General features: G+C 37.9%; 1 protein-coding gene across 1 annotated transcript; it reads left to right on the forward strand.

Moving 5' to 3' along the window:
- The first annotated feature begins 255 nt into the window (after window positions 1–255).
- Window positions 256–20,330, forward strand: LOC139727623 (dehydrodolichyl diphosphate synthase complex subunit DHDDS-like). The gene is made up of 8 exons (XM_071638604.1): window positions 256–397; window positions 6,680–6,893; window positions 10,009–10,151; window positions 14,610–14,726; window positions 16,966–17,067; window positions 17,732–17,846; window positions 19,020–19,127; window positions 20,076–20,330. Exons 1-8 carry the CDS (start codon window positions 363–365, stop codon window positions 20,328–20,330), a joined length of 1,089 nt encoding a protein of 362 aa, XP_071494705.1. The 5' UTR covers window positions 256–362.
- The last annotated feature ends 1,237 nt before the right edge of the window (window positions 20,331–21,567 follow it).

The following is a 21,567-nucleotide window of genomic DNA, read 5'->3' on the forward strand; positions in this document are numbered from 1 at the left end:
TAGCTGCGCTCGTGAGGCACGAGCAGCTCGGGTACACAGGTACACTGAGTACGTATGGAAAGCGATCGTAGGCAGCCAGTATGGCAGTACACCGCCGTCTACTGCAATAGCATTGGGCGCATGTTACGTAGTGCAGTTGGAAAGCGAGCGAGCCAATGCGTGCGTGGCACACGTCCACTCGCCACTTGCGTCAGATTTCTGCTTCGGTAGTACGGTGAATGTGCTACGGGTATTTCTCGCTGCCTGCTCCCACCCCATCCAAGATTGTCACGAGCGTTTTCCCCGCAGTCGCTGGCGTCGTCGGCCACCAGCATCAGCTCTGACCGCGGAATAAACGGATTTACCGACGTGCTCGCGAGAAAATGGAGCCACAAATGAATAAATCTGATCTGCACTGGTAAGTATTATCCCTTCCCTACAGAGGAATTATGGTGTCAAGGTGATTTATGAAGTAAAATGTTGTTTTGAGGGGAAAGTGACCGCGTACTAGAGCAATTTTACGGCTGCACATGTTCAGAGATTTGTTGAGTTGGGGGGATTAGGAAAGGAGTCAAAAGCCTCTCCCCGCCCCGTTGGACCTACGACGAGAACATGATGGTGCTCTTCTGCTCTGATGCCAAGTCAAGAATCAACGATATGCAACCAGTTGAAATATCACAGGTGTACTTCCTGGACATGTACATTGTAACTAGCTAGCCAGTGTGACTAACTTCAAATTTTCTTTTTTTGTTGTTGTTGACTGTTTTCACTTCTTAAATAAAATTACACCAGCAGCACAGGTCACAGCACACATCGAGTGGGTTGTTTGATGTTTTCTACAATATAAATTTACATTCCCCATTCCAGAAACTGGATCTATGACCGTGGTGATTCTCTGCTGTTTGTTTTTAATAATTGCCATTAATTACCATCGAAACATTCAGCACAGGCACATGTTCTGTTAATCAAATAGTATTCATTAGCCCATACAATGAAGTGAGCTACATGTAATCTTTAAAGTTTTATCATGTTGCTATAATAGAAAAGCCTTCTGCGCTCACTGCCCTTTTTGACTGTGAAAATTATGTTCTTTTCTAACTTAGCTTTCGTTATAAGCTGGTAGATCCCACATTGTATATATTGCGGTGTATGTTGACATGATTGAGAGACATCATTCTTCAACCATGCAAAAGGGATGCAAATTCTAGCAGTCTACTTGACCATAAAGATCCAGTGGCGGATCCAGAGGGGGGCGCACCACTGGGTGCGCACCCCCTCTTTATTTTTTGTTAAAACAAAAGAAATAAACAGGAAAAAAATGGGGGTGGGGGGGGGGGGGGGGAGACGCGTGCGCCCGCTATGATTTTGTAAAGGCGCCTCCCCTTTACAGAATTCCTGGATCCGCCCCCTGAAATCGGTCTGTGTATCTTGTATGTAGTCAGGGATATTGTTGATATTATTACTGGTTTATTAGCTAGCCCGACCAGATGCTGTGCGGAGCCTGGGCTGTGTATAGTTATGCCTGGTTTAGCAAGCCATCCAAAGCCTACATGTATGTACAGTTCACCTGTCGGCTGTAGCTGAAGGTGTACTGCATGAGCGTATGACAGATGTATTAAATCATAATTTACATTATTGATGACCAAGGGCGTACAATTAAGTCTTGATGGCTCTTACGTAGATTCTATACAATGTACGAAGGGATGCGCATGCACTAACTCATTTTCCCTATTATTGGTCCGAACCTTAAATTTACTGGTCCTGTCCTTTTTGTTTCTTCTGGCCCCGACAATGTTATTTTTGTTATTTTACCTGTCATGGCGGACCAGTAAATTCAGTACCACTGGGTAATTCCTGAAAATTTGCTGGTCCAGCAGTGATTTTTGCTGGCCTGGGACCGTCAGGCCAGTGGCAGTGTTCAGTGTAATGTGCATATAGGAGTATGCATTTACTGGAAAAATTCTGTCATATATATAATTTCGAACATCATATTACACTGTTTGTCACTTGCTGAAAATATGTGGATAATGGCATGGCAAATGAACACACTGCCCACTCTGAACTTGTTTTAATTGTACATGTACATCAGTCCCACATACAAGCAAAAACATTTACCTGTAGCGGGTTGAATACTGGTATTTGTTGACCCCCGCCCCCTTCAACAAGTTTTGCTTTGCACATACTGGGCTTCCTTACAATCACAGATATCAAGTAACGCTTTCAAGTATTGACATGCAATATGTTTGCATATGTTATGATACAAAATATTTCAACACGTATGCCCCCTTTACTACTGCTTATTTCTGTGTATTTTTGTTCATGCGCATGCGCAATCGTTTGTTGTTGTCATAGAAGAAATCATAACAAAAGAACGCTTTCATGCACTGAGCTGATCCGAGTCCAAACGTTACCGGACACCCCGCCACTCTCGCTTGTTTTGTGGATAATTAATCCACATTTAACACCAGTTAATATCGGTGGCTGAGGCATACTCTCGCCATCACGGAGTTTGTCAGGACTTTGTTGTCTGTCTCCTGTTTTAACGGTAATTATAACTTTTGTAAATTGTAAATATTTTTAATACAATTCTACGTTGGCGAGGCTTATATCCAATATGTTTTTATGAATATTTGTACTCTTGTTTTGCATAGGTCGCCAATAATTTGTCACCTGATGTGAGAGGTTTTGCAGGTCTTTTGCTTTCATTGGTGTATTTCCTCATTTCTTGTTAGATGTATCTTATTATCGACACACTATTACGTCAGGTTTTGAATAGTGAAGATAATATTTAAAGCTTGGTTTTTAGAGTTCAAATGAAAATGTATGTCATGCAGGTCGATAATAAACTTCGTATGGATGTATTCGTAGAAGTAATACCAGTTGTACCATAATGTGTTTCATTGTAATAATTGATATCATCCATATTATTATTGATTTCTTTTGCTAACATAAGTGAAAGTATTATTTACTTCATCGCTATCTTCTTCTCCCTCTTTTTCTTCTTCGTCTTCTTCTACTTCTCCTTTTTTACTTCATCTTCTTATTTCCTCTCTCATTATCATGATTATCTTATCGTATATTCTTCTTATTACAATTGTTATCATTATTGTTAACAGAATAGTTGTTACTTTCGTTGTTATTATCACGTGGATCTGTCTCTTTTAATGTGATGAGATATTCGCTAAACTATTGTTGTATTATTTTGTTTCTTCTGATGTGCACAGCCTGGATCACGATGAAGATGGTTTAGCTCTTATGGTTTAGCTCTTCACCTTGAACACAGTGTTGCGTTGTTTTAGGTTTAAATTTTAATTTCATTCTTTGTATTCTTGTATTCCAAAATATATTGTTTTGTAATTGTTATTCAGATCTAAAAAAATAAATAAACAAATAAATTTACTATTCAATTTAAAAGAATTGCTGATAATGCGTCGTTCTTTCTCCCCCAGTCTTCTTATTTGAACAACAGATTTAGAAAATTGCTCTCCCACTTTGATATTTATATTTCTTTTGTATTTACTTAAATACCGAGTGGACTCCTATTTGTCCCCGTCGGTGACAAATAGGCGTCCACTCGGTATTTAAGTAAATACAAAAGAAATATAAATATCAAAGTGGGAGAGCAATTTTCTAAATCTGTTGTTCAAATAAGGAGACTGGGGGAGAAAGAACGACGAATTATCAGCAATTCTTTTAAATTGAATAGTAAATTTATTTGTTTATTTATTTTTTTAGATCTGAATAATAATTACAAAACAATATATTTTGGAATACAAGAATACAAAGAATGAAATTAAAATTTAAACCTAAAACAACGCAACACTGTGTTCAGGGTGAAGAGCTAAACCATAAGAGCTAAACCATCTTCATCGTGATCCAGGCTGTGCACATCAGAAGAAACAAAATAATACAACAATAGTTTAGCGAATATCTCATCACATTAAAAGAGACAGATCCACGTGATAATAACAACGAAAGTAACCACTATCCTGTTAACAATAATGATAACAATTGTAATAAGAAGAATATACGATAAGATAATCATGATAATGAGAGAGGAAATAAGAAGATGAAGTAAAAAAGGAGAAGTAGAAGAAGACGAAGAAGAAAAAGAGGGAGAAGAAGATAGCGATGAAGTAAATAATACTTTCACTTATGTTAGCAAAAGAAATCAATAATAATGTGGATGATATCAATTATTACAATGAAACACATTATGGTACAACTGGTATTACTTCTACGAATACATCCATACGAAGATTATTATCGACCTGCATGACATACATTTTCATTTGAACTCTAAAAACCAAGCTTTAAATATTATCTTCACTATTCAAAACCTGATGTAATAGTGTGTCGATAATAAGATACATCTAACAAGAAATGAGGAAATACACCAATGAAAGCAAAGACCTGCAAAACCTCTCACATCAGGTGACAAATTATTGGCGACCTATGCAAAACAAGAGTACAAATATTCATAAAAACATATTGGATATAAGCCTCGCCAACGTAGAATTGTATTAAAAATATTTACAATTTACAAAAGTTATAATTACCGTTAAAACAGGAGACAGACAACAAAGTCCTGACAAACTCCGTGATGGCGAGAGTATGCCTCAGCCACCGATATTAACTGGTGTTAAATGTGGATTAATTATCCACAAAACAAGCGAGAGTGCGGGGTGTCCGGTAACGTTGGACTCGGATCAGCTCAGTGCATGACAGCGTTCTTTTGTTATGATTTCTTCTATGACAACAACAAACGATTGCGCATGCGCATGAACAAAAATACACAGAAATAAGCAGTAGTAAAGGGGGCATACGTGTTGAAATATTTTGTATCATAACACATATTTTATTCAAATGATGCACAGGACAGAGTGGATTGGTGAGAATTGGATGCGCGAGTTAGCTCGTGGTTTTAAACAGTTCCAAAGTTAAATGAGAGCATCCAATTCACATTGATCCACGAAATAGGCCTTTGCATCATTTGTGTGATATGATGAAAATTCATGAAAATAGAAAATTCATGAAATAGAACCATTTTCCTCCATCATGTATCCGGTACACCTACAACACTGTACAAGACTTGAGCCATGCGTTTGAATTATACCGGACGCATGGCTCAGTGTGGATCAGTAAAAATCAATGCATGGCAATAGACCAATCAGATCGCAGAGATTCTAAATCCCATTTTATAAAATCTTTTAGATACTTTTCCTTTTGCATTGTCAGACCATTGAGCTTGGTAAATTACAGATCGTGTACATGACATTCATTGTCAATATTTGATATAAACTATGATATGTACATGTATGATATTAAGCTACATTCACTACTCCAAAGTCAATAATGATGATATTGTATGCTGGTTTGTTACTAGTAGATCCCATGATTAAGAGCTTTGTTTGATGTGATTCAATATTCACTCAACCATGTCACTTGGTAAACTATGATACAAGATGATGACCCAGAACCCTGGGATGGATCTACATTGTATGGAGAAGATCCCATGGACTGTCAAGCCTCCAAGATTTGAACAATTTATGCTTTATTTACTCTAATATTAAACCAATTTCAGTAATACTCGGCAAACACACACGCACACACACATCCACAGGCATGTATCACTTCCAGGGAGCAATATTTTCATGTTATTCAGTGCAGTGTGCTACTACAGTACAATGTACTAACAAAAAAAAAAATCATCTCTGTACTGATTTAGCAAGAAAAACATTACTTGAAGAGGAACCCCTACTTTCTCAAAAAGGCATTGTACAGGCTTCATGAATGAACTTCCCTCGATAAGCTGTCTTGTGAGGTACATTGTATTTGTGCAAGTGCTTTAATTCTGAAGTAAAGCTTTAATACAACTTTAATATTTCTACTCTGCATGTCAGCATTCATGAACAAGTACATAATGATTATGTATCAAGTCGAACCTCGGTGGTATGTGTAATTTGTAACTCTTTGATATTTGAGAAAGCAAGGTAGCTCCAGTTTCTTTTTCGTTCATCGCATCCCCCTGTGTATTCTTCCTCTTGCTCCTCTCCTCTTTATACAGTAATTAGCATGAGTACTATTGTAACAGGAGCAGCAGTCTACAATGTAGGGAGGAATATAACTATTAGATAATAGTTGTATTAATTATGTCATTATTGTCCTTATTCACTGTTAGTAAACAACTATTATCTTGGTTTATTGTGTTCCTCATTTCAATGAAATCCTGTTTAGTGATTGGTCTTCATAGCATCATGTGACCAAACATAACATCACTATATATATTTTTTTTTTGATTAATGGAGCAAAGTATGCTGTACTGTGATGACATTCATGGTATACTGTAGTGCACAATACCATTGATGTGGTCATACATTTGATCAATTTTGTTGTTGTTGTTGTTGTTGTTGTTGTTTTAGACAGCGTGTGTAAAGTGCAATTGGCATTGTCCTTGCAGACCTCTGTAAATTGCATTGTATCCACCATGGTACAGTGGTCATCTGCTCTGCCATGTCTGTATGTTCACATTTTTATTTTAACTATTTTACTACTTTAGGACTCATTGGAGGGATACAAGTAAAACAGTAGTAAGTAGTGGTCAATATTTGTATCATTACTATCATTATTGCTTTATCAATATCACTATTGATGTCACTGTAATGATCATCTGTATTATTGTGTTTATGATGTCCAATAGGGCTAAGGCATCGGCAGAAACGTCTGAGTGGTTCCCAGAGAAGCGATACCAGGCCCAGAAGACATGGTTACAGTCCTGCTGCTTGCGCATCCTAAAATGTGGTCCCGTCCCGCAACACGTGGCCTTCATTATGGATGGCAACCGGCGATTTGCCAAGAAGCAGTCAGTGCAAACAATAGAGGGACACTCTCTTGGCTTCGAGAAACTTGCGGAGGTGAGCGTTTGACACCGGGGGTAGAAAATTGTCGCTAAGGGTCAGCTTGACCATTCTGCTTTGCTGTCTCATCTGTGAGAAAAAAAAAGGGGTTAAGCTGCAATGTTTAACTTGGTTTTGTAACTTGGTTTTATGTCTTTGGTCTGTGCTGTTTAAATCTTGTCTTAAACTCTAAACAAAGAAATCAGTAAAATTCAAATTAAACTGGCTGTGCTACTTGTAGGCTTGCACGACATGACCTTAAAGCACTTGTAAAATGGCAATACAGGCGACTCCCGTTATAACAAAGTCATGGGGACCGGCAGTTTTCTTTTAAAATCGGGTATACAAATTTCGTTGCAGCCAAACAATAAAGTACATAAAGATGTAAAGATGATAATTTTTGGACCTGAATTTTTGCTTTGTTGTAACAAGAATTTCATTATTTAGGTGTGTTTGTTATCCCAGGAGTACATTGTACTTTCTAGAAGAGTGGCCAAAAAAATTTGTTTCCTTTTTGTTGTAATATTGGAGATGGCAAAGTGTCTAGAGAATTTCAAAGCTACAGGTTGGTAACAGGTTCATCAAATATTGGTGAGACGAGTGTGTACATTCTGCCACATGCTTCTGAGATTGGTATGCACAGAGGGTTGTATCATATCCAGTTTCCTGCATGACTAATTTTGAAAGACAGCACACCTGTACAAATGTAGGTCATCCTGGTGTGTATGCTCTAAAGTTACTGCATGCATGCACATTTCCATGGTGATGATGGTGATAATGATGAAACAACATTCATATATCACCACTAATCTGTATTAAAAACATTCAAAGCACACATTTCCATGATGGAATATCTATTCTCTATACTGCACATGGATACAGGATTACCTGAATATAGGAACGACCCAAGTCCATTCCCGAAAATTTAGAAAACAATATACACTGTAAATGAATAAAAAACTTCCTATTTTTAGTTTTTCAGTTTTATTGGAATGTAATTTAATGTAAAAACAAGTCTTGTGTGCCTTCGTAAAGGTTCTTCAAAGGCGATAGCCAAATTTTGTCTGGGGTTGTTCTTACAGCATAGGTACATTCAAATGTCTATCCCAGAGGATAACACAGGGACTATAGCTTGCCTAAACTTGAAAATTGATGTTTGGGTATTGTTAAAGGCATAATTTATCATTTGCAGAGGAAACAAAAACCAGCATTATTAGTGCTTTAAAATAGTTCTATAATGTAAATTAGGGATAGAAACAACCACTGTAAAGATTTGAATCCGTATAATCGATGTTAAGTATTGTTAAATACACAAAATGTGAACAATAGTTATGATAAAAAATGTTTCCAGACTAGACCGTATACAGTTACGGTTTATAGAGAAAAACACTGATATCTGCTTATATTTTAGGCTTTATTGCGAAAATTGTATATGGTAGGATGTTTTGTGATACAACAGACCTACACATATGCATCGAATGTGATATCTTGAACATTTTTGAAATCACTTCTCCCAAAGGTAAACTGTACCTTTAAAGACCCTTTATTATCAACATGTATGACTTGTACCTCTCACTTGCCCAGTGCTGAGTTTAGGTTGCCCTTGGCAAGCAGGCAAGTATACAATGTTGTGGAGGTCTGTAGCACTGGTGTTACCATGTATTTGTACACCTGTACTCGGTTCGAAATTGGCGATGGTCCGCTGGCCATTGGCCACCCAAAATCACGTCGGACTAGCTAAAAATCATAAAATTCTGAAGTTACTAGTCCGTCTGGCTAGCCAAAATATTGCTTCAGTGTCAAAATTGATTCTAAGTAGTCCGCCTGGCTAGTTTAAAAAAGAGTTAAGTGCGACCCCTGCTGTACACTGTACATGGTGGGTCCTACGGTACACTGCAAAGGATGAAATTACACTCGTTGTGGTGAGAATGACTCTAGAGTATATTATGCAAGCCAGGTCACAAATTGTCTCAATATTTCAATATTCTTCATTTTTCCAATGCCTATGAAGGTGCTACATTGTATCTAGTGAGCAGTATTATAAATCCCAAGTGATTTTTCATGAGATCAATACTTGATCTTGAACTTGACTGTATCCTACATGCCCCCCCCCCCCCAACATGGTATCTTGTAAGTCATGTTTAGTACATAAATACTTTCCTGTATCAAAAATGTTCACCCCACGGTAGGTTCTGTGAACAGTTTGATGTTGAGAGGTTCTGACATATTGACTTGATGATTCACTTTGCAGTCACCTTGTACAACGCTACTTGTAAATGATGCCCATAATGAATTTGGTGCCGCAAAGAACCTGCCATTTCATTGCTTAGATCAGTTTGTTTCAATCATCATCAGAATGATATCCTGGTAATATCCCATCAACAAATGCTCTTCTTTGGTCTGAACATTGAGCATTTCCACTTTGAAGAGTAGACCGCTATATGGAAGCAATTTGATATTTGATGAACTGCAGGTCAGGAGACCCAAGCCATGCTCTTGGTTGTCATTTAAAGGGACAGTAATGCTTGCATAGGAGTGAAAGCCAACGCAATTTTAGTCATAGAAGAGACACAAATTTCTATGAGAACACCAGAGAGATACAACATACAATACATGTATTACTCCAAATGTATACTGTAAAAGTGAAACTTTTTTAGTCTAAACATGCAGCATGAAACTAGCACAAAAATGAAAGTGCACAATTGTTTTGCTTGTGTACAAAATGTATGTAATATTTGACATAGAACTGATCTCAGGGTAGATCATACTATGGGGGTATTGCTATTTCTAGTTTTCTTCAAGTCCTGTAGTATGAGTAAACTTTGCCATTGTAATGCACACTAGTTACATTTTGTACAGTACCTTTTACTGCAGTACATAACTGCTGCCAAAGCCTTTTATTGCCTTAGCAGTAACACAGAACGGTTAGACTTTGAAGTGCTCGCAGTGTTACCCCAACCATGACTCTCCATGAAATTAAAATACAAGCAAAATTCATCCTCGTTACCAGGACGACCAGGCTGTGTGAAAAAAAAAAATAATGATAAATAATAATGAAATAGAATGATTTTTTGCTTTTGCTATGAGTCAGATTATATGTCAAGGTGTCATTTCGTGCTTCCCTACCAAACAGACCCTGCAATGGTGCTTGGATCTGGGCATTACCGAGGTGACAGTTTACGCATTCAGTATTGAGAACTTCAAGCGATCCCGTGAGGAGGTGGACGGACTCATGGAACTAGCAAGAAAGAAATTTCTCCGGCTGCTGGAGGAAAGGTGAGAAACCAAATTTCATATCAGTGAACAAAGGAGTATGTTGTAATTTAGGAGCATTTCTTTTTTTTCTCTCTCTCTCTTCCTGCATTGCTGTTTGGGATTCAAAGATTGAATTTTCTCTGTCACTTTGTTCATTTGCATACTCTATATAGATCGGGGGGGGGGGGGGGTGTTTCATAGAGCTGTTCTTAAAGGACAAGTTCACCTTCATAGACATGTGGGTTGAGTGAATGCAGCAATATTGTAGAACACATCAGTGAGAGTTTGAGCAAAATCGGACAATCCGTTCAAAAAAGTTATGAATTTTTGAAGTTTCTGCTCAGTCACGGCTGGATGAAAAGACTACTATAGCTTGTGCTGTCACATGAGTACAACGATATAAAGAAAGAATAACGAAAATTCAACAAACTTCCGTTTTTCTCGCATAACACAAGAATACTCAACTTCTCTCTTTCAGAAGGCAGGGGGAATAATATGACCCTTAACATACGTCAGTAGCAAGTTGCAGAAATGTGCACTTTATTCAAAAAGTAAAGTTTTGTGAAATTCTCTTTTTATTTTCCTTTAAATATATAGTTGTACGCATGTGACATCATACACTGTAGTAGTCTTCTCTTCCAGCAGTGACTGCGCAGATACTTAAAGTATTCGTAACTTTTGAACGGATTGTCCAATTTTCCTCAAACTTTCACTGATGTGTTCTACTAATATTGCTGCATTCTCTCAATCCTTGTGTATATGAAGGTGGACTTGTCCTTTAAAGTTACAAATGACTTAGGAACGACTGGTGGTCAGTTTTTTTGCTGAATTATTGAAATTCTGATAAGTATAGCACATCAGAACGTGTTCGTAAATGAAGAACAACTTTATGAAACACCCCCCTGTGACGTAAAATATGTATTTTGCTTGGAAGTTTCTACTGGCTGCATAATGCAGTTGGTAGCTGTAGACAAGCCGTTACTAAAGTGGGTATCTCATTACATCTCCGTGATGTCTCCTTGAGACTAGCTGGGTCTGCGGGGAGTCACAGGTGAATAACATTTTTTTTTTTCAATTTTGTTAAGAGACTTTTCTGGTCTCCAGCTGGTGTCAAGAGACATCTCCATCAGTTGCAGCTTTGTGGTAGAGATTAATTTTTGCCCACGACTTCTCAATCTTGCGAATACCCGTGGTGCTGTACTGCCAACGATGCGGAGGTATCATGGATGTGTCATCTCGGCAACTGAGAAGACATCTTAACCCAGTCAGGACACGAAGATTAGAGCCCCATGTACTGAATAACTGCCATTTTTTAGATCGTAGAGTGAAAGGGTTAATGAGTCGCTGTTGCAACTGCTTGGGAGTAAGTTGTTGTTTGTTGACCTTGAAGTTGCCTTCTTGGTGAAAGCGCGAGCCATGATTTTTTAAATTTTTTTTCATCATTTGAATCCCATACGTCACAGCAGTCACAGCGTCATTTCCGGGCTGATTTTGCTACAACACGCATTTCCCATAGACACTTTCCTAAGTAAAATAGTATTCAGGACGTATCTTCAACAGGTTGAGACAGCTTTGACTGTGTAACACAGTGATGAAAGACTGATCTTCAAGGTCACCGTTATCTCTGGAGCACTGATTTGTGGATCAGCTGGCTCTTTGATATCGTATTTCTAAAGTTAGTTTGCTCCTGGACTTTGTACTTCACTGGTATTGTAGCAGAGCAAAGACTGAGTAATGGGGGGGGGGGGGGGGGGAGTGACATCCATGATCACAGGATTACAATTACTGGAATTGAGGGCAAAGGGAATGGTGTTGGTACAGAGAGGTCAAAAAACTTTCCTCTTCCTCCAAACATTGAAGTGTGGTGAAGAGAGGCTTTTATTCACTCATGTAGCACATGTCTGTGAATGCTGTACATGTAGTATTGTTTTAAAAACAGCAATACCAGATGCAACTGTACCTACTAAATATGCTTTTACAGGGTTTGAAGTCAAGGAAGACAAAGGGAGCAAAAGTTTGGTGTGAAGGAGACATTGAGTGATGAATGAACAAGATTTTGAAATGGATATACAATGTATGACAGGTTCTGCTTCTTTTCTTTTACAGTTTGTCTTGCTCAAATGTGCTCGAAATTTTACATTAGTGACTTAAGTAACTATTTACTCTGGGTATAAAAACAAATATAAATAGATTTACTGCTTTCGGTAGTGATTAGTTGCCATTATAAAAAACAAACAAACCTCGAAGTGCTAAAAGAGTGTAGCAAGCAGGCTCAGTAATATTTGTATCTTGAGGTGTTTAGATTAAAGCTCCTTGTGAAATACTTGTGTTGAAGATTTCTAGCCAGCCCATGCTACAATGTAGCATGGAATTCCAATCCTGGTGTGCCATTTTTGTAGTAGGAAGTATGTTCAGGAAATGTGTGCTGCAGAGTACAGCTCTGTATATAGATGACCTCATTTAGCCCGGTGTGCAATTATTTTCTTTTGAACGTTTGTTTCTTTCCTAATGGAATCTTGATTGCTTTCACACACACACTAGGACTCCATACTGTATCTTTTGTTGTTGTTGTTAAGTTCTATGTATGTAAGTAGTACATCTAAAATGCTAAAATAATCTGGTATATTGTACTATGTACATGTATAGACAGTGCCAAAATAACAGAATTTGATCCATAACATTTGTTTGTTTGTTTGTTTGTTTTCTTTGTTTATTTTTCCAGTTTGTGTTCATTTTCCATTGAAAGATGGCTGGATAGCCCATGGTTATTCAGCTGCACTAGCTGGTCTTCCGTGGGGTCAAGTTGTATTTAGTAGTTGTGTAAGGTAGCAATGAACATGATTGGGGGGGGGGAACATGTTTTGCAGATGCACCAAACTTATAAAGAAAAACCTAAAGACAATGGAAACCTGTGTTTATTAAAAGAAAACCTAACAAGCCCCAGTTCCCTCTGCCCCTCCTGAACCTAAGTTAACCTTTAACCCATAAACCTATAAAGGTACTTTCTACAACTTCCTTACCACCCTATTAATGTCCTCTTTTTTTGTCCTGCTTCCACTTTTCCTAGCCTGCATCTACCCCACCCCCCCCACCCCACCCCATACACACAGATACCATTGTATCTGCCTGTCTGTTCTCTCCGCAAGTGATATGATTCTAACGTTAACCATCCCCCTTTTTTTTATTAAAGTGGAATTCATAATATACTGTCTTCAGAAAGTTTAGCTATGCTATTTGTAGAAACTCCAGACATTAAACGAGTATTTACACAACATTTATAGTTCTAACCTATTTAAAAGTAATTTTTTATTCTGTACCATATAGACAATAAATGTTTCCTGGGTATCAGTTGGCTGAGAGATAATTGCAATGTGATAGGACATTATACCTTTTTATAGTGTATTCAGTTGTTCTACCCAGTTTTCCCTTACCCCTGTGTGTATGATGTATAAATATTTGCCATTGACCTAGAAGGGCTGATAGTTATTGACCTTCTGGTGTGTAATATGATGTGTGTCAATAACACTTTAGTAATCAAAACTTCATGCAGAAATTATCTGGTAGGGAATTGTATAAGTTTGATGCCATCTGTAAAATTACATGCAGTGCCCCACCTGTCACAGTGCATTGTTTTAGAGAGTGAGTTAAATTTGGTTATTACAATTATTAAAGTGTATGTTTGTTGTTGTTCTTGTTGTCATTGTTGTTGATCTCGTTCTTGTTGTTCTTCTTGGTGTTGTTGTTTGTGTTTTGGAATTGCTTTTGGTCATTACTATCAACCAGTTGAGGACGGTTTGATTTTGCTACAACATGCATTTCCCATAGACACCTGCCCGAGTATACTTGGGACTCGTCCTAAACAGGTTAAGGCCAAAGTGGTGCCAGTGGCCAGGATTACTCTGTATATGTACATGTAATGTTTGAGAACTCTTTTCCACCAGACCGCAGACTTGTTACCTGGTACCTTATTATCACAAGATCAACTAGTAGGAGTCCAGACAGTCTAGATGGAGTTGATTCAGAATATGTGGTCTCTGCCTCATGTTTATATGCTATCTTACTGAAAGATCAGATAATACTCCCTGAAAAGAAAATCCTATGTTGTTTGTTCAGTTAGGACTTTTAAGGTGCAATAGCAGCATTCATATACAGGAAATATCGGTTTTTGCATCGCAATGCAAAAATCTTATTTCATTTGCCAATGTTCACACTCTGAAAATAGAAATGATACAAAAAAAAATTGTGTGTGATGTATTATGGGATTTAAGAGATCTATAAAGTTTGTGTGTGTGTATACCATTTACTCATGCTGCAAGTGGCACATGGCAAATTATCATGAGAGTGTCAAAAAAGTTGGGGGATTTTTTTCATTGCAGTGCATGTTGAAAAAAAAAAAATCAGTTTTATTTATACATATTGCAAGATGAAGTCTAACATTGAGGTGTTGTCTTCTTTTGTGCATTTCTTTTCCTTCCCAAGGGATCAGATCATGAAACATGGAGTTTGTATACGGGTCATCGGAGATCTCAACCTCCTCCCCAGGGACGTGCAAGAAGTTGTAGCTGAAGCCATGCATATATCACAGCACAACACCAGGTACCTGTCTTTCTATCTCTTACCCACATTCCTTTGTCATTCTTGACTACCCATGAGCACCTTGTCAGTCTATAGTTATACAACTTTCAATCATTATATTCTAACATGTTTTCCCCTCTTGTTGTTGCTATTAAAAAGGAAGAAACACGTTGCATTGGAGTTCATGTGTTCATGGCATTTTCATTCCCATAGCGTAGCACAGTGACCTGTTTTGACTTTGATGCTGTTACACACAAAGCTCAAAAATGTGTACCTGGGACATGCTCTTTTAATTAGAGCTCTGTTGGCACATACACATGTAGGTTGACACAAGGGATTTCCCTAGTTTTGCAAGCAGGCTAATAGTGTCAAAATATATGATTATACTTGTGGTGCCAGGTTTTAAACTATTCCCTTCTCAAAATCATGTTTTCACTCCTTTTCAGGGTTTTGACACTTCCATCATGCATCGCCATATGTTTCTCCTTTAAAAAAAAAAGAAGCATAACATCAAGAATCAAAGGAAAATAAATGATATGAATCATGGCAGTTTTGCCATGTTAGTAATGATGTAAACTGTAGGGATAATTGTATGGAAAATTTGAACAAATGAATTCACACAGTTCAAGTAAAAACCATGTAGTTCCTGTCATCTCTTACACCATACATTGTCTTTTAAGTTGCCCTATACTATCCTATTGCATATATTCATCTTTTAAGGTGCTCTATATGGTTCTACATGCACATACACACATAAGGACACAACTTATGTGTGATATTCTTATCAACAGCCATGAGATCATGAGAATAAACTCAGTGTTAGCATTGCTCTACTGTGTCTTGAAGTTGATATGACACTTACCAAAGTAGGGAGAACTGTCATTGAGCCACATTGCATCATCCTGTTTTGACTGAACTGGAACAGTTCTCCGTTTATGAAGGTGCCCTTCTGACCCAGGAGGGAACTGGGCATTGTTTCGGCTCGTCATAAGTCATCAGAGTTCCAAACTTTGCTCTTCCCTCTCCCTCTCTCTTTCCCTGCACACCTTTTCTCTCTGTTATTCTCGGTAACCGTATCTCTCCCCTTCTCTCACTCCCTCTCTCACTCTCTGTCTATAATATGTTTGTATCTCTGTTTGTCTGTTGATATCCTTCTCTCTCTTTTTCTCTCCCCACGTCATATTCTCTGTCACTATGTCTGTTTCTCTGTCTTTCAAACCGGAGTTACTGCTACGGCAATTTCCGGGAAAGCTTTTTTTACTGTGCCTGTTAAGACAGTCGATACAAAGTGCTGCTATGATGTTGTCAGGGTAACTGTTGCCAAATTCTATCCTAGTCAGCTAGGGTAATTACCTTGACATTACCTTGACATTATACCTTGACATTACCCCGACATTACATCGTTATAACGAAACCTCAGGACTTGCAGGTTTTCTTTTGTGACATTCAAAAAAAAAAAAAAAATTATGGGCAAATAAACAAAGCATGAAGATGTTAATTTGGGGACCTGAATTTATACTGCATTGCAAACAGAATTTCATTGTAACTGTGTTTGTTATAATGGGAGTGCACTGTATTTAAATACAGTATTGATATCTATTTATCTACTGAGTATGTCTCTCTATTTTTCTGTCTGTCATGGTATGTCTCTGTCTCATTCTGTCTCACTCTTTGTCTGTCTGTCTGTCTCTATGTTTTCTCCCTCATGTTCAAGTTACAACTGCTGAAGTAACTGCCAGCATGTCAGTGATGCACTTTATATTACAGTATTACTTAATGAATAAACATGACTGTGGGGTGAGTTACAGGACAGATGGGTCATAGATAGTGTGAACAAAAATATGCTGGTGCAGAGATAGTATGAACAAAAATCAAATTTCTGCAATTCATAGTGAGTTGACTGTATAGTCGGTGTAGAAAATCAAGAGGATGATGTTGCATGATTGTTTCAGCAGAGCCTGTGGAATGCTAAAATGTATCTGTTCAAGCAAGGTCATTGATACATTTTATGAAATTCTTACATGATTCAAATGCTTTTAATTGAACCGAGAATTTTTTTGTGACATTGCTTCTTTGAGAAGACATCATGTTCATCAGAAACTCTGTAGGTGGGCTGTGAAGCTATTTTCAGCCTCCCATACCAAGTTGCGTCTCTTGGAGTCGGTGCTTTTGTGTGACCAACTCTGTAAAAGGAACTTTGGTGGAGCTATAGCACTCATTGAAAACACCTCTGTTCTGTTCTCCATTTACTGTATCCCAGAGCAACTCTTAATGTATGTCTAGCATACACTTCCAGGCAAGAGATGGCGAGTGCAGTGAGGGATGTAGCACAAGGAGTGGAGGAGGGTCTTCTGTTACCAAGGTAACCAACCTGAAAACTTGTCTTTCTGTTTCAACGTGGACCTACTAATTGACTGTGCAGGGGTTCTTTCTTTGATGCCATCTTCACCACCTCCACCTGATTATGTGCATCGTAACAAGTAAATTCAGACATTTGGGCAATGACGATGGTTTAATCGTGAATCGTCACTGACTAAAGAACCGTAGCATCAGTAGCAGCCTGTTTATTTATTTGTTTCTTTCATTACGTGTGGTTTAGCCTGCCATGAAGTATATCATGACAAGATAATTTCCCACAATTCAGATACATTAACAACTTAGTTGTAAGGATCATTTTTAACACGCCTCTTGTGTACTTTTTATGCTCCCACCATTTAAGGCATACTATGAAAGATGCATTTTGAAATGTTCAAATGTCATTATTATGCCTTGTTTGTGATGTAATGTATTTTGTAAGGCAGCTCACCATAAGCTCTGCTTTTTTGAGGTTCTGCCTTCCTTGTACAATTTCATGCATGTGATTTTCTACATGAAAAAGATGGAAAATAAATTTTCTACAAACTTGAACTTGAACTTGAACACAAAATGGAAATACATGTAAATGAATGAATAAATACTCTTAAATAACTGTGTGTTTTTTATTTGTTTCGTTTATTTCACTGTGTTTCTTTTTCCCTTGTTTTCAGTGATGTGTCAGAGGAGTTGCTGGAGAAATGTTTATACACGAATAAATCCAGAGACCCAGATCTACTCGTCAGGACATCAGGCGAAGTCAGACTCAGTGACTTCCTTCTTTGGCAGGTATCAAAAAGCAATTCATTGCTTTCACCTTACATAGTACAGCCACAGGGCTCACATTTTTATCATCATGGATGGGAAAATTGTGCCAGAGCAGGTGGTAGAATGTTTTTATGCAGTAATGATCTTAATATTTCATACAATGTGATTACAAAAGAGATTATGATGATACAAATCTGTTCTCAGATAAAGTCAGATAAAAAGTTGTTTATTCAAATGTCATCAGGGAGGGGAAATGAAGAGTATGTTTATCATCTCTCCCATGTTTGAAACATGTTTCAATACCCACCGTCAAAACATGTTTGCAAAGGTTTTTCGGATCACTTTTCTCAAGTTGTTGCATTTATCGTCTCTACTTTGAGCCGAGAGGAAGGCCTTGTCACCACACAGCTCCATCACGGAATTTGACCCTTGTAGCGGAGATGTGTAGTTGGCAGTGGTTGGCATGGGCAGGGTTGAGCTGTAAACTCGTTTCAAAATGACCTTGCGTTTATCATCTCCACAGAAAAGCATTTCTGGCTCAAAAAATGTTTGCCATCGCACCTTTTCAATGTTTCAGAAAGGCGTTTCTAACCTCATAATCAAAACATCTTTATGTTTATCAGCTGCCCAAATCTCCCTGAAAATTGTTTGGAAACCTTACACTGTAATTCTACACCAGAAGTGAGTTGATATTTTTAAAACACACCCATAGATGATGCTGATGATTGTTGTTTTTGCTCAAAAGTATTATTGTAACTGGTACTGTACATGTATTAGCTGTTATTTTCACGAGGGTTTAATTTTCACAAATTGTGTGAACCACTGTACGTTCTGCCGTGAATTTAACAACACACCAAAATATCTCAAACTGACAGGCATTTACAATAGTACACTTATGGTAGCCTCAGCATCAAAATCACGGAAGCAACATCTCGCGAAAACGTCTGTGACCTCATTCATGAAAATATCTGAACACAAAAGTAACAGCTTACAGTATGTTGTATCATGTTTTAGTAGTAGTGTTATGATTATCTACATTATTATCAGATAAACATGATTAATATCAAAGTTGCTGTCAATTTGTCTTCTATTAAATAATATACTGACAGTAAAGCAGATTAAATCATTTCAGTAGAGTATTATTATGATAACTGATTCTGTGATTATTCATCTCCTGATTGTTTTCCCTCCCAGAGTGGTTACTCAGTACTGTCCTTTGTGAATGTCCTCTGGCCAGAGTTCTCCATCTGGCACCTATTTGCTGCTGTCCTCCATTACCAGTCCAAGTACCCATCAGTACAGGTTTGTTGCTTAAAGGACAAGTTCACACAACTATATACTATGTGGATCGAGCGAATGCAGCAATATCAGTAGAAGGCACCATTGAAAGTTTGAGGAAAATCAGACAATCTGAAAGCAAGATATCATTCAGAGGGGTGAAGGTTTAGAAGTGAGTTTTTTCGATTTGTAGAGGGAAACAAATTGAAGAAGCTCGTACCTAAATTAGACAATCTGTTCAAAAGTTCTTAATTTGTACAGTTTTGGTGCAGCGATCACTGGATGAGAAGACTACAAGCCTTGGTGATCATTGTGTATGTACAACGATATAAAGATGTCGAGGGAATGTGTACTTTTCATAAAAAATGAGATTTTAATTCTAATGTCATGCTGCTCTTGTGATGAGTAAATATTCAACGATATAATGAAGTCGAGGGAATGTGTACTTGTCATCAAGAAATGAGATTTTGATTGTAATGTAATGCTACTTTTGTGATGAGTAAATATTCAACACAGGTCACACTCTTCACTCTTCTTCTTGGATACAGAAATATTACAACAATTCTATCTGCTTAATTATTCAGACTGCTTTTGATTTTCTCAAGGGTGCACTATTTATCTACCGTGTTCAATTTGGTGATTTAGCTTCGATGCTGTGCATCATATCCAACTCTTTTTAACTCTGCATCTAGCCATCCATTTATCTATCTCCCTGTTTGTCTGTTTGTCTGTCTGTCTGTCTGTCTGTTGATCTATGTACCTACTCATCTTTTTTTTTCTCTCTCTCTCTCTTTCTGTCTATGTATATATCTATCTTTCTATACATCTCTACCTATCAATATATCTATATATCTATCTGTCTGCCTATCTATCTATCTATCTATCTATCTATCTATCTATCTATCTATTTATCTGTGTATCTTTTCAGATATGTGTTTAAATTTCTATCATTTATTATTATTTTTTTTTCAGAGTGCAAAAGCAGAGATGATGTTGAATCGGAGGAGAGATGTTGAGGAAAGCGACCATCTGTGTGTTCTCAGCCAGTTGGAGTGTGAGAAGGATCAAAAGTGCCACAGTGCCTCAACTCAGACCAGCAAGTCGACTTTCAACGAGAGACTCTCTAAATATGCCAGTGATCGCGAAGCGAGGATAGCGAAATTTCTTGCCGACCTGAGCAAGAGGAGAGAAGCATTTCTGTTGAGTTTACTTCCCTCAAGGACATGATGCCAAATGTTACTAGATTTCTTCTTCTTTTTCTTATTCTTTTTTATAGATATATCAATACTTGATTTTTTTTTCATAAAGAGTATTTGTGCTTTTATGCCAAAATTGAGATTATATCAAGTATGTGTACATTTCCATCACAATGTATGCCAATGTCGGTTGCTTTCGTCACTGCTTGATGGAGATGATATTGGCAATGCTGCACGAAGGATATCTGGAGACGAGTCTAGAGCAAGTTCCGGCTCTGTAGACCTGGTGAGTGTCTACCATAGTTTGTTCCTATGCCACACACTTGTGAGAGATGGAATGGAATCACACCGCTGTCCTGGGATCTTGCGGAGTCACTGTGCTGTGTGTTTCGTTGTCTACGAAGCACTTTAACAAGAATTTTCTTTTGAGGTCTGAATGGTGTGCACCACAGTTTGTGGACCAGCAATGGTTGGTGTGGAACGGAGGAAGGGGTACTTCTAGTGACCAATGAACACATGCATTACACTATGCCCTTGTGTGTCAATGAACCTGGTACTTGCTGAACCCAGTTATTCAGGCAAAGCCATTGAAGTATACTAGATTTTGGATCAGAAATTTGGACATGAAATTCGTTTCATTCAAGGAAATTACAAATTGCTATAATAGCTTCACATTGTTGTGACCACAAATCTAGCTTTGTGTCGACCGATGTTGTAAATCTGCCTCTTGTTTCGATGGCCTTTTGTTGACTGTATGGCCGGTTATATGGTCAGCCCCTCACAACAAACAGATATCTTCCATTCACTCTGCTGTGCAGACTGCGCGATCTATTTGCAAACACTCGAGTTCAGGGGTTCGAATGTGGCTACATCATGCAGAATTTGAAGACCGTATCCCCCAATAAAGTATGCAAAATGGTGTGCAAGAGGAGTAGATCATGAAGTTGGTGAGCCTGACTCCTTCTTTGAGTTTATGAAGGTGTGCATGCCATTTTGTGTGATCTCTTATATCTGAATAAGGGAAATTCTACCCCATTTCGTACTTGCCGTTGTGCAGCAAGTATTATAGTCTGCACAGCAGAGTGAATAGAAGATATCTGTCTGTTAGAAGCTGACCGTATTACCCTCCGTACAGTTTACGAGAGGCAGAAACATCACTCTAAGCTTTGTGATGCTTAAAAGGTATGCATTCTTGAGCCTGCTACACAGAGTTCTGTTTTTTCCCATGCATGGACATACATGCTGTGAGGAGCTCAGTTGAAATATGA

Source organism: Diadema antillarum, unplaced genomic scaffold (assembly GCF_040938485.1).
Source record: "Diadema antillarum isolate AM-2024a unplaced genomic scaffold, OU_Dant_1.0 seq00000137_RagTag, whole genome shotgun sequence".
Taxonomy (NCBI): Eukaryota; Metazoa; Echinodermata; class Echinoidea; order Diadematoida; family Diadematidae; genus Diadema; species Diadema antillarum.